The 14,763-nt window shown below is 35.3% G+C and overlaps 1 protein-coding gene across 2 annotated transcripts in view; it reads left to right on the forward strand.

The window, feature by feature from the left end:
* Positions 1-14,763, forward strand: part of eva1aa (eva-1 homolog A, regulator of programmed cell death a) — a 36,985-nt gene that overhangs the window by 5,814 nt on the left and 16,408 nt on the right. The window contains exons 2-5 of one of the 2 annotated variants that reach the window (XM_026290560.1): positions 3,476-3,693; positions 5,362-5,485; positions 6,471-6,623; positions 11,161-11,304. In XM_026290560.1, the coding sequence (XP_026146345.1) occupies positions 3,476-3,693; positions 5,362-5,485; positions 6,471-6,623; positions 11,161-11,304 (639 nt within the window). Of the gene's footprint in view, positions 1-3,475; positions 3,694-5,361; positions 5,486-6,470; positions 6,624-7,868; positions 7,885-11,160; positions 11,305-14,763 lie in introns of those variants that run through there. The other variant, XM_026290561.1, reaches the window with a different exon arrangement.

Raw genomic sequence — 14,763 nt, forward strand, 5'->3', positions numbered from 1 at the left:
GTATTTCATATGCATGCTTCAATGTGTAGTCCTGTATCCCACAATGCAATGCTCTCAACTTGACCTAGTTCTGCTTCCACTGTGATTTGTAACATCATCTTTACTCATTGTTTGACATGAATCACAGAATTTGGATTAAATGCAATTATTTTAAAAAGTTAAACAACAACTAAATTATTATAATAACTGGGTCCCACTAAGTTACTAAAAAATATGCAGTATCTATTTTTGTTGTATATAATTTATAATTAACTAATTATATATAATGATCAAATGTTGTCATTGGTAACTGGTGAACCATTAAATATCATTTGCATTAGCTAAAATAATGATGAAATAAAATGAAATATGAATATTGGTTGAAATTTTTTTTACTTGAACAACGTAGAATTTGCAACTGAATGAAATAAAATGTTTACATAAAAGTACTAAAATTATTAAATATAAACTGAAATAAATATGAATATAAAAAACAAAAAAGTAATAATAAATGTCAAAAGCACAACAAAATTGGTAAAACAAATGTAAATTGTAAATGTTATAAATATAAAAATAAAAGCTATTTAAAAATATTAATAAGTACTACAAGACTGAAGAAATACTACTAAAATAAAACTGGGCAGTATTCAGTTTATAATTAAGTTTAATAAAATAGGTTTACATTAAATTACTAAAATTATAAAGCTAAAAAATTACAAAGCAACACAAAATTGCTCAAACCTAAATTTAAAATATATATATAAAAAAAAAGCTATGTATTGTGTTGTTTGCATTGAAAAGTGTACTAGTATTCCATTCCATTCCAGTTTTCTGAAATGCAATACATTTGAACTATATTGATAGGATGTGCCATGCTAAACATTTCAAACTGTAATATTTAATGATCATAAAAGTTGTTTAATTCATTGAATATGCTGTTTCAAACACACTCTCTCCACATTGATATGATATGATCCCTGCTGTCTGTTTTGATCTGCTTTCATTCTGGTCTTGTGTTTATTGTGTTGCGTTCAGGTAAACCTTCACCTGAGCTGCTTTAGAGCGCTTCATCATGGTGTGATCGCTGGCCTAGAGGCCGCTCTCTGATTGGAGATCTCACGCAGGTGTTGTCTGTCGTTTGAGCTGTGATTGGTGAAAGGAGCTGTCAGTCAGCGGCTGGAATGTTGGCTTCTGTCCGAGAACAATAGCAGGAGGGATTGTGTTCGGAAAGCCTAAAGCTCTCGGAGGAATCCCGGGTGGATTGTACAGCATTCCTTTCATGAGCAGGAGAACAGGCCTTCTGTATTACATGATTATTTCATTATTCATTCATGCGATATGAATGCATTTTTTTTTTGCCTTAAAATCTTAAAATATATATTTTAATGCAACAACTTTATTGTGCTTTTCAAAACATTTTTTATCTTAAGCTCACATTTATGAATCTCTGTTTCAGTTTAACACAATTATTTTTGGGGTGGACACTATCACTCTGACATCACGATGCAGTTCGAATTTGCGAGTTCATATGTCATGCAATTGAATCTCACAATTCTGACTTTTTTTCTCAGAATTCTGACTTTTTGTCTATATATGCAGAAAAATTGTGATATAAATAAACTTATAATTGCAAGAGAAATAAACTTGCAATTACCTGATTCCATGTTTGAAACAAACTTGTTTTCTCACAATTCACACTTTTATTTCTGGGAATTACAACAAAGTCCCTTTCAAGAAAAGTCTGTTCACTCGGCCGCCATATTTGCCTCAGCGCAGCTCAAACAAGACCAAGCATCTAAATTAAAGGGGGGGATCCTGAAATCTCGGTTAAAAGCTTATTTTTCAGGCTAGACCAGCCTATGCGCATGCATAGTTCCAACGTGATTATGACTTCGCACATGCCAGGGTTGCCAGGTTTTCACAACAAAATCCACCCAATTGCTACTCAAAATTAGCCCAAAACTAGCCCAATCCAAAAAAAAAAATTGCATTCTGAAGATAATATACAAATGTTTTTGTCAGGGTTCCCCTAGTAAAATTAGCATTTTACGGGCTAAATATCATGTTATTGCAGTCGCATGAAAAACAACCCACGGCAACAGTGATAAAGTAGCCCAATGCCCAATTTTTTCCTTTCATGATAAGTCATGGTAACATATTTTTATGGAATTTGGCTACACTAGCCATTATATTATTTAATTGAAAGAGGTGTATGTGTGTATCCTGACAGAAGCAGCACAAGAGAGCAGATCCTGGGACGTGCCGTGGTGCGACTGGTAACACAAGCGTTAAAATTAAAGTGGCCACGATCAGCTCCGGTGGCCATTTCAGAGCCGTAACGCACTGCAGATGTGCACAGTGAAAATAGTATAAGCATTAGCGGCAGGTAAAAAGCCCCTTATACTTGAGAGTAGCCACATACGAGGTGTTTCTTGGAGGTTATATTACATTGAAGTATGACCATATGACTTTTACATACGCCATGTGACCTGTTAATGCAAAAAAAAAAATGTTTCCATTGCAGTTTTGCGAATTATTTATATTTCAAATTTTGTGGAAAAGCCACCTCATGCAAGCAAAAAAAAAGGTTTTTTCGGCGTTTTCCAGAAATTGACGCATTTCCATTAGGCATAGTTTCAATTTGCAATTCATTTTGCGCAATTGAAGGGTAATGAAAACGCACCTACACTGTCTCACATTCATAAGTATAGGAGTGAACCATCTATGTATTTTCTAAAGTCTTTGATAGCAATTACCTTTTTATTTCGTGGTGGAAATAAGCTTCCATAGATGAATTATGATATAAACTCACAAATTTCTCCAAATTTCAAAATGTAAGTTTGCAGTTCTGCGAATAAAAACATAATTGCACGTTTTACCTATAAACTTCACAGCAGCAAATCGGCATATAATGATTTCTGAAGGATCTTGTGAGACTGACAACTGGACAACTAGTTCAGCTTTGATCACAGGAATAAATAACATTTTAAAACACACTGAATAGATTTCACAATTGCTACTAATTTTTCTGTATTTTTGGTCAAACAAATGCAGCCTTGGTGAACAGAAGAGACTTTCAAAAACATCAAAAATCTTGCTGTCCCCTAATGGTTTAGAGGCTTTGGTGGCCCGATCTCCACAGGTCTGGACTGGTTGTGTGTGTGTGTGTGTGTGTGTGTTTCTATTATTCCTTTGGAACAGAGCTGACATCACTCACTCAGCACGGAAACCTGTGTGTGAATCGCCTCTTTCCGCTGTGGAGCTGAACTGTCAGGATAAAACACAGCTGCATAAACAGAAATTGAAAGCAAACATTGAACCGTGCGGTTTTTTCCCTTCATATTAGATAATTTATTACACATCTTAGCAACCACATATAGCAACACATATCATTAATGGACCGTTTTCTTCAGAATTTGCTGATGAGATTTGTGAGAAGATGCTGATGTCTGCGGATGGATTCTCTTATGGATGTGTGTTTATCTTTCTGTGGAAGGTTATCTGTCACGTGTTCTGAGGAATTACACTGAACAGGCGTGTGACGGAGAATTCTTGACTGTTCGCTGCCCACCCAGAACCTCAATCACCGTCCAATCAGCTTTCTACAGCATAACAGGCCCCGCCCACTCACCTCAGTGCCCAAACCCTTACAGCAGTGCTGGACCACGCTCAGTGCATGACATCACTTCCTGTCATGTGTCCACATCCTTGCAGGTAAATATTGATAAGAGAAATTGAGAAATTAAATCTTTACACCATCCAGACAACTTCAGTGTTAATTTACTATCATTTATATACTGTTATACTATTTATTAATATTTGGTTTTTATATTTTAATTTTCTTATTAATATTATTAGTTTACGTTTTAGTAATGTAATGCCTTTTTTCTTGTCTTTTATTTTTATTTCAGTTTTTATGGTTAATAATTTTGTTATGCACTTGTGATGCCTTTTTTCAGTATTTTTATTGAGAATTTTAAGGATTTTAATTTTATGTGCTTCTGTTATTCTCTTATTTTTTTACATTTCTATTCTATTCTTTTTGATACCTGGTTTTGACATTTTATTATTTTTTTTATATTTCTATTTAGGTTTTATGTATTTCTTATTTAATTTTTGTTAAAAAAATTAAAATATATATAAAAATAAAATATTAAGTGTTTGTAATAATTTTTTTAGTTTTGTAATTAATTATTTTTTATTGGGTAGTGTTTTTTAAATATAGCTATTTAGCTTTAAAAATACAGTACATCACATTAAAGAAGTAAAAGGTTTTCTTATGAAACATATGAACAAGTTCTTCATATATTTCACTCTATGTGTGTGGCACAGTATATTAATAATAAAGCTGTATTTAGTTTTTTTGTATTAAATGTGTTTAATATCTAACATAGCTAATGAAGATGTGTGACTCTGATTTACGTGGCAGTAGCTCTTTTGAACTGTAGTGTTTCTGACAGCACACACACGCGTGATTTACGCTTGCTAAAACCACACGCTATAAACACACACATGAACAGAGTAAAATTACACTCTGTGTGTTTTAATGCCCGGAGGGAAGGAATCTACTGCAGGAAAAATGAAAGCCATGGAATTCAGGCACCTAAATGAAAGAATTCTGTCTGACTCTCTGTCTGTCTGGGTCTGACTGTCTGGATCTGTCTGGGTCTGACTGTTGGTCTGTCTGTCTGTCTGTCTGTCTGTCTGTTTGGATTTTTCTATCTGTCTGTCTGTCTGTCTGGGTCTGTCTGTCTGGATCTGTCTGGGTCTGACTGTTGGTCTGTCTGTCTGTCTGTCTGTCTGTCTGTTTGGATTTTTCTATCTGTCTGTCTGTCTGTCTGGGTCTGTCTGTCTGGATCTGTCTGGGTCTGACTGTCGGTCTGTCTGTCTGGATTTTTCTATCTGTCTGTCTGAATCTGTTTGGGTCTGTCTGTCTGGATCTGTTTGGGTCTGTCTCTCTGTCTGTCTGGGTCTGACTGTCGGTCTGTCTGTCTGGATTTTTCTGTCTGTCTGTCTGAATCTGTTTGGGTCAGTCTGTCTGGATCTGTCTGTTTGTCTGTCTGAATCTGTGTGTCTGTCTGGATCTGTCGGTCTGTCTCACTGTCCGTCTGTTTGTCTGTCTGGGTCTGTCTGTGTTTTTCTGTCTGTCTGTCTGTTTCTGTCTGTTTCTTTCTCTCTGTCTGGATCTGTCTGTCTGGATCTGTCTGTCTGTCTCTCTGTCTGTGTCTTACTGTCTGTCTGAATCTCTCTCTCTCTGGGTCTGTCTGAATCTGTCTGAATCTGTCTGTCTGTCTGTCTGCCTGTCTGCCTGTCTGAATCTCTCTGGATCTGTCTGGATCTGTCAGTCTGTTTGACTGTATGGATCTGTCTGTCTCTCTACAGAAGATGCTGGATGAATGTGAGGACAGGCGGAGATGTCAGGTTCTTGTCAACAGTCGTTTGTTTGGGACAGACCCCTGTCCCACCGTCAACAAATACCTCAGTGTGCGGTACAAGTGCAGGCCGAGTGAGTCTCACACACACACACACACACACACACACACACACACACACACACACACACACACCCACACACACAGGTTATTGTATTCTGGTAGCTGAGCAGAGAGAAATCTGTCCACTTCTGTCCTTCCTCTCATGCAGGTCTGAGAAATAAAGTGCTGCACTTCAGTTACGGGTCACTGTGTCTGTAAAAGCTCTACAGATGCACAAACAGGCTCGGTTTGAAGTCGAGTTGCCTTTTATATGACTATATAGTTTTTTTTCAGTTTTTTATTTTATTTTATTAGTTATTGGTTTTTGTATAGTTTTATTATATGTTAATATTTATTTTACTACTTTCTTTTTTATTTCAGTTTTTAAATTTTAGTTATTTTTTATATATATATAATTTATTTTTATATTTCTGTTAAGGTTTTTATTTTCTTTTTTTTCATTTTCTTTTGTGCTTTTTTAATTGTTATTATTATTATTATTATAATGACTTATATCGTTTTTTTTTTTTCAGTTTCACCTATTTTAATAAATTAAGTTAATGAAAATGAGAAATGTTTCTTTGGCAACTTGCCGAAATAAAATAAATGTAAGTTTTTCTTATATTTTATTTCAGTTAATATCTTGCTAACTATAATAACCCTGGTCCAGCCCTATGTATTTTTTGTTAAAAGCTGTTTTGCATATAAATGCATCAAATTACGGTATTTATTTGATTACAAATACAGTAAAACAGTGATCAAATAAATGCAGCTTTAGTGAGCATAAGAGGCTTCTTTCAAAAACAACACAAATCTTTACGATTCCAAACTTTTTTAGTTTATTTAATAAAAACAAATGCAGTAATATTTTTTTATTAAAACATTAATTAATATTACAATTAAATAATTACATTAAAATTACAATTTAAATGAACAGTTTATTTAATGTATTTTAAATGTAAAATGAGTCATGAATAGTGTTTTGTTATGACTGTGTTATGTTATGACTATTTCTAGGTGAGTATAAGAGTAAAGTGGTGTGTGAAGGCGAGCGCTTGCGGTTGGGCTGTAAGACCGGGATGCAAATCGTGGTTTATTCGGCCATGTTTGGCCGCACACAGCAGGGAACACTGGAGTGTCCTCCACACCACCGGAGGGCACCATCTGTCGGTAAGAACTCAGACTTCACCAGGCTCAGCTGTAAAACAATGACAACTATGCTACTTTACACAACCAAACTTTACACTGTCGTCTTTGCAAACTCTCAGTCTTTATCAGCTCTTTCATTGTAGAAAATCCCTGTTGGATTTGGGTTTAGGTTAGTTCGAGTTTCAAACTGCTCCCAGACTGTTTACTGACTTTCTGATCAAGGTTAATCATTTTGCTGCATTTTTTACAGAATGTGATCATTTTTTAATGTAAATATTTTGACATCAGCCTGTTTAGATTAAAAAAACTACTTATTAACAACCTCTTATAAAATTACCCAAGTGTTTTCAACACACACACACACACAGAATCTGTGAATGACATCATTTAATTTCAGGTGTTTGGTTTCACTGCTTCATTTCTCCTGTTTCTACATGTTTCTGTCTGCATCTGTGTGTGTGTGTGTGTGTTTAATGTCTCATTGTTACTGTTCCAGCATTAAAGCTGAAAGCCGTGCTGTTTGTGGCATGGGTGTGTGTATCTGAGGGGTTCACCAGGAACATGCTTGAATTCAGGGAAACTTCTGGGATGTGTGGGAGGAAATGCGGTCAGAACGTCACTCTCTTTTTGTCTTGAGCACTAATCTCATCTCCTCTTACACTCCTGGAGGCTGTGTGTGTGTGTGTGTGTGTGTGTGTGTTCATATCAACTCACTGCACACCCACACAGCTGAGGTTGACACGTTTGGCTCCAGGTCGACTCTTTTCTCAGTGTTTGTGATGTGGTTAGTGTTGTTTTTGTGGGTGTGTTGAAGTACAGTAAATGTGTTTTGTTGGTAGATAATGAGGTTAAGACCTGCATTTACATCATTTAGTGACCGGTTGGATGTTCTGATTGGCTGTTATTGTGTTGGTGAGACATTTTCACCTTCTGTGTGCAGAGACAGATTGATTTGGCATAAAGAGACTTTTAATCATAGGTAATGCTGCTATTATTAGTGAAGTTATGTTAAAGTATTATGACATTCACCATCATATACAGTATCAAATATGGATGTTTTTTTCCTTTTGTCTTTGCAGCAATAAATGAGAGCTGTGTGTGTGTGTGTGTGTGTGTGTGTGTGTGTGTGTGTGTGTGTGTGTGGGCGAGAGAAAACACCAGCCCTTCAATCAGCGCTTGACTAATCACTCTGACACAGGACTCGATGATGGGGTTAATGATGTCTGTTTCTCTCTCATTTCACCAGAAGCTGCTCAAGAACCTCCATCTGTGAGAGTTAAAGGTCATTAAAGCCATCTAAACTAAACCAGTCAGATCTTAGACTGATAGACTTCAAGATTTGATTTGATTTGAGAATATTTAACAGGAACTGATTTTTTTATACATCAGAATTCGAATTGGAATATGAAATGTAAGCTATGATAATATTGATAATTCATCATCCACATGCATTTTCTCTAAAATTACTTCCAGATTATTTTTTATATTTAGAACAATGTACACAATAAGACTTTTTTATTTTTTTATCAATATTTGTTATTGTTGTGCATTATACTACATAATATTATTTTTCTCTTTTTTTTCATACTTTTTGCTAATAATTTTCAAATGTTTCAGTCCTTAATTTTAATCACTTAAAATAAAAAATTCAGAGAATAAATATAGAATAGTAATCAATTACAATAATTTTACTCATTATGTTATGAATTTAATATCTCAATCTAAACACTTTATATAAACTACTGTTCAAAAGTTTGGGATCGGTAAGATTTTTTAAAATGTTTTTGAAATAAGTCTCATCTGCTCTTCTGCTCATTTATTTGATCAAAAATGCATTTGTGGCAATTTAAAATATTTGTTTCCTATTTTAATGTGTCTTAAAATGTAATTTCCTCCAGTCTTCAGTGTCACATGATCTTCAGAAATCATTCTAATATACTGATTTGCTGCTCAAGAAACATTTAAAACAGTTGTGCTGCTTCATATTTTTATGTAAACAGGATTCTTCAATGAATAGAAGGTTTAAAAGAACAGCGTTTATTTGAGATAAAAATCTTTTATAACATTATGAATGTCTGGTGACTTTTGATCAGTTTAATGCATCACTTCTTAATGAAAGTATTCATTTCTTTTGACGGTAGTGTACTTTGCTCACAGAAGCACAAAGTTCACGTCCTCCATGTGTTTCTGTACAGTTCCCACGCCTCATATTTACCCCATCCAGAGCTGTGAACTCAGATTTGTCGTTGATGGAGGACTGAATGTGACCCGGGGGTCTTTCTCTCACCAGAACTAGATCTGCAGTGCAGTGTCTGTCAGAAGAGAGGCGATGTATCCCAGTGGCACTGTAAATCAGTTTTAACTTTGACAGCATCGGCTGGTTATGCGGTTCATAAATCAGGTCTCTGTTTACTAACACAACTCTGTGACCTTTGACCTCTGACATTTGTTCAAGCCATTAGTTGTAAGGTGATGACATGTCTCCGCTCCTCAGATCTTCAATGACTGATGCTACGAGCTGAACTCATGCTCAGTGTTAATGGATCTCTCTCTCTCTCTCTCTCTCTCTCTCTGTGTGTGTGTGTGTGACTCTCTCTGTCTCTCTCTCTCTCTCTCTCTCTCTGTCTCTCTCTCTCTCTGTCCCTCTCTCTCATATTACACACCTTCTCTATCCTGCCAGCTCTAATCTGATTGGCTGACTTTGTGCAATTTCCTGAAATAAAAGCATGATTAGTCCAGTGGGAAATGAAGTGGTGTGACCAAGACACAGCGAATGCTTTTGAGAGTCACATAACCTGCAGGCTACAGCGGCTTCAACCCTCTCAAATTCAGAAGAAGAGCAGCACTGAAATAGCAACATATTGAAGATTTGAAGTACCTTCCCTAAACGATGTAATTATAGGGCATTATTTTTTAAAGTCAGGTATGTTTTATTTCTCAGTGGTTGCTTTTCCTAAACTCAGGACGCTAGGATGAGATTCTAATATACAGTATCTCTCATTTTAGTATCAACAGCAGATCAGATGTTTCTCCTAAAATTCCTTAGGAGAAATGGAAGTAGACACAAATGAGACATGAGAAAATAAGAGTCAAAACAGACATTGTTTTGGAAGAAACATAAAATATCTCTTTTGTCTTGCTGCAATCTCAATCAAGACTCCATTATATGCACATTTTATTGATCAGTGGTTGCTCATTCTAACATCAAGAAAACTTTGTTGTGATTCTCATGTACCTCCCATTTTAGTTTCAACAGTGTCTCAGATGTTTCTCCAAAAAATCTTTAGGAGAGATGAGAGAAAAAGTTCTGAGAGAAAGGAATCTAAAAGGACAATGGGAGAGAACCGTGTGAGATCTCTTTATTGTCTTGTTGTAATCTCTTCCAAGACTCATTTTACTGCTCAGAGGTTGCTGTTGCACATTTTGCACTTGTACTGAATGAAGACATCTTAAGACAAAGCTGATACCTCAATGAGAGGTAGCACAACTACCTCCGAACTCCCGAACTGACTCAAATGATTCGCGATCCCCAAACTGACTCAAATGATTCGCGGTCCCGCTCCGATCTCCCGAACTGACTCAAACGATTCGCGATCCCTAATACTGAGTCAAATGATTCGCGATCCCGCTCCGTGCTCCCGAACTGACTCAAATGATTCGCGATCCCCAAACTGATTCAAATGATTCGCGATCCCCAAACTGAGTCAAATGATTCGCGGTCCCGCTCCGATCTCCCGAACTGACTCAAATGATTCGCGATCCCCGAACTGACTCAAATGATTCGCGATCCCCGAACTGACTCAAATGATTCGCGATCCCCAAACTGAGTCAAATGATTCGCTATCCCGCTCCGAGCTCCCGAACTGATTAAAATGATTCACGCTCCGAACTCCCGAACGGACTCAAATGATTCGCGCTCTGAACTCCCGAACTGACTCAAATTATTCATGCTCCGAACTCCGAACTGACTCAAATGATTTGTGAACCCGCTCCGAACTCCCACTGACTCAAATGATTTGCGATCCCCAAAATGAGTCAAATGATTCGCGAACCCACTCCGAACTCCCGAACTGACTCAAATAATTCACAATCCGAAGTTCCCATCCAAATGAAATGACAATTACTAAAACTTGAAGAAAAATGTAGATGAAATGTAAAAATAGAACAATAAGTAATGCACACTATAAGAACTATAATAGTATTTCATTTATACTTATTTGTTATACAAATTTGATGTGAAAATTTTCTAATTTTATTGAATTTTATTTCTAAATAGCCATTTAAAAAAAAAATATTTTCAGAACCAATAATTCAGACTTTTCATCGCAATACTAAAATAACACTAGTTTATAAATCAGAATTTGCTGGCAACATTGTGTCTTGAAATGACAAATTCTCCAGTTGATAACATTCAGGAACATCCTTATTTGGAGCAATGATATCTAAGTGAAGCAAGCACTGAAGTGTTTTTTATTTTTATCAGTCATTAGAAGTCAGTAGATGTCTATATTGTGTGTGTGTGTCCTGAGATCTCACCTGACGTGTCATGTGGTTCCAGACTGCTCATCAGATGTGGCTCTGCAGGTGATGACATCACGTTGCCAGGGGAAACGCTCCTGTGTGGTCCGTGCCTCGACACAAGAGTTCGGTGACCCCTGTTACCACGGCACCCGCAAATACCTCAGCGTCATACACACCTGCGGTGAGTTACACACCTCACACCTCAACACCTCCAGTCCCTTCAGTGACTACACTACACTGAGCAACAGCTCGCTCTCTCTGTCACTCAAACCAGGTCTGAGCACTCATAATTAAAAACTAAATATAAAGTTCTTATGCACTGATGCTTTTTAATCAGCAGCACTAAATCCGGAAGCGTGTATATTTACTTGCCGGCAACCTGCCAAAATAAAAGCCTGCTGATTTTAAGTTTGAATATGATGAAAATGCTTTTATTTATTTATTTTTAGACGCTTTTATCCAAAGCTACTTAAAATTGGGGAATACATAAAGCGATTCTTCTTAAAGAGGCAAACAAAGAAACTAGTATTATTATATTAGCTTTTTATTTTTAAGTTCACTATAAAATAAATGTATTAGTATTTAATAGGACTGCCTTTTATTTTTAATAATATTATCACACACAATTATTTAGTTAATTTTTATTATAATTTTATATAAAATAAACTAAATAAATAAAGTGCAATAATATTATGACTATTATTGGACTGTTTTGAAACAACCGATTGGGAGGTTCTGTGCAAATCACATGAGGAGGACATTGATAGTCTAACTGAATGTATTACAGATTATATTAACTGTATATCCCAAGCTGTTAGCTCATCCTTTTCTCCCATTTCTCCAATTTGTGAGTATATTCCTGGCTTTTCAATGTCAGTTGAACAAGTAAGAAATGGGTTAAGGAGAATTAAGATAAATAAATCTCAAAGTCCGGATGGCAGTAATCCTAGAGTCCTTAAAGTCCGTGCTGATCAGATTTGTAGGGTGTTATATTATATTTTTAATCTGAGCCTGCGTTTGGAGAAATTACCTGTTTTAATGAAGACATCATGCATAGTACCTGTACCCAAGTTAATAAATCCCAAGGAGTTCTCGCATTATAGACCAATAGCTTTAACGTCACAGTTAATGAAGGTGTTTGAGAGACTAGTACTAGATTACTTAAAGTCAGTATTATGTGGTGCTGTGGATAAACTTCAGTTTGCTTATAAAACTGGTGTTGAGGTTGACGAGCTTGCATAAATCTTTAAATCATTTAGAGACCCCGGACAGTACTGTCAGGATTACTTTCTTTGACTTCTCTAGTGCGTTTAATACTATTCAGCCATCACTATTACAAAGTAAGATGGAAAATGCTGGAGTACATCATGGTATGGTAAATTGGATAATTGACTATCTATCAAATAGACTACAGTATGTGAGGATGCAGGACTGTGTCTCTCAAGTAGTGAGGTGCAGCACTGGAGTCCCTCAAGGAACACTTTTAGCCCCATTTTTGTTCACTTTTTATACGACAGGTTTTCTGTACAATTCTAAATCATGTCACCTTCACAAATTTTCTGACGACTCTGCAATTGTTGGCTGTATAACGGACGATGATGAGAGTGAATATAGGGAGCTACTAAAGAGTGTTGTGGACTGGTGTGAGAAAAATGGTCCGGAAGTTGAAGTTGATTTTATTAGTTTTCCTCAGCAAGTGGTACCAGTAAAATGTTATGTGATAATACAGGATAGAATGATTGGGAAACTCTATATTCGATGATGAATCAAGATTATCATCCCATAAATAAAATAGTTTATGATTTTATGAGTACTCACAGCTTAAGATTGATCTATCCACACTGTTACCGGGAGCGTTATTGGATGTAATAATTACATACTTTTTAGGATTTATGTTTTTGTATATAATTACAATGCTTTGCAACTTGATACTGGAGAACAAGTTTTTATGTTGTTTGTGAATGTTGTTTTAATTTATTCATTGTATGGTTGTGCTGCTGTGACATCTAAATTTCCCTCCGGGGATTAATAAAGTCAAAGTCAAGTCACTTCATTTTTTATAGTTATATTTAATGGGTTTAATGTGTATTTTTTGTGTGTGTGTTGCTTTTAATTATTTATGGTTAAAATAACAGTAAACAATGAAAGTATTGTATGCTCATGTTGTTTATTAATAAAAAAAAAATGGAAACAAAATATTTTACAACAAAAATATTTAAAAGTAGATAATAATAAGGCTTTTCATGTGTTGCTTCTAAAGATTTATTTTATGACTACAAAAAATAGAAAATACTAAAATAATTGTTTATTCGTATCTAAATAAATAAATCAAATTTGAAATAAATATAATAATATATTATAAAATAAATATTAATTACAATTAAAAAATTTACAATTCTATATATTTTAATTTAAACAAACAATATAAAAATCTATAAAAAGACTTGTTGTTTGTTGCTGTTGATGATTTATTTTATGGTTAAATAACAGAAAACACTGAATGCATTGTTAACTCATATCTTTAAATACAAATTAAATTAAATAATAAACTGTATTATATCATAAAGTTTTATAGATGTTTTGCTTTCAGTAATTTATATTATGGTTGTTAGAAATTGATTGTTATTAACATTTTCAATGATTTGGTGTCATATTGTCATTGATAATCAGAAAGAGATTATTTGTCTGTTTTCTGTCAAATTTCTCACAAATGAGAAATATCAGACAGCCTATAATATTTTTTGCAATCTACTGTAAATAAAGCACATTTCAGTCATGTCACATTTTTAATTTCAATGCATTAAAATGTATGAGGGAAGAAATGTAAAATGCAGTTAAATGTTGTATAATTAAATTGATCTACAGTTGCATTCTCTCTGCTATTTTGTATCAGTTTTTTATAGAATTAAACAAACACAAATTATTCTCAAATCACCTGTTCTGTGCTGTTTGAATATGATTTTATGTAATTACAGTAAGCACATGAATAAATCTACAGAGGTGTGAGACAGTATTTGAACACTAGAGGGCAGTGATCACTTTACAGCTGCACTATCCATGATTTCTCTTGTGTGTGCCTTCATTATTAGAAACCAGTTCAAAACTGTAGATTACAGCATATAGTTAGAGGTTGGTTCAGATCACCAAGTGTGTCAGTATGATCACTGCATCATACTGTTTGTGTTGATGGTTCTGCAGGGTTTCAGCTTCCAGACCAGACTCAGAACCATTCATCTGTCTGTCCAAATACATGTGGCAGACTATAAAGGGTTGTGTTTCTGAACTTCCAGCAAGTGTTATTACTGCAGTCATGGTTGTGGTGTTTGGGAAGTGTGTGGTTTGGTTGTGAAAACAGACAGAGTGCGGTGTGTTTGTTTAAGAGCAGATATCAGCTGGGCTGTGATTTCAGATGTTAAACCAGACTCATGTGTTCAAGTGAGAGCGATCCAACAAATAATCATAGAATCTAGTTTTTCGGCGGTTAGGATGCTGCAGTGAGATAAAAACAAGTTTCTCGGCTTCCTGTGCGTCTGAGTTTGCGTGTGTTTATGCTTCAAATCAGATGAATGTGGTTTGTTTTTTGTCAGACTGAATGCAGTTTTTCTAGCTGATTAAACGTCAGTCAGGCCCGACCGAAACT

Source organism: Carassius auratus, chromosome 20 (genome assembly GCF_003368295.1).
Source record: "Carassius auratus strain Wakin chromosome 20, ASM336829v1, whole genome shotgun sequence".
NCBI classification, from domain to species: Eukaryota; Metazoa; Chordata; class Actinopteri; order Cypriniformes; family Cyprinidae; genus Carassius; species Carassius auratus.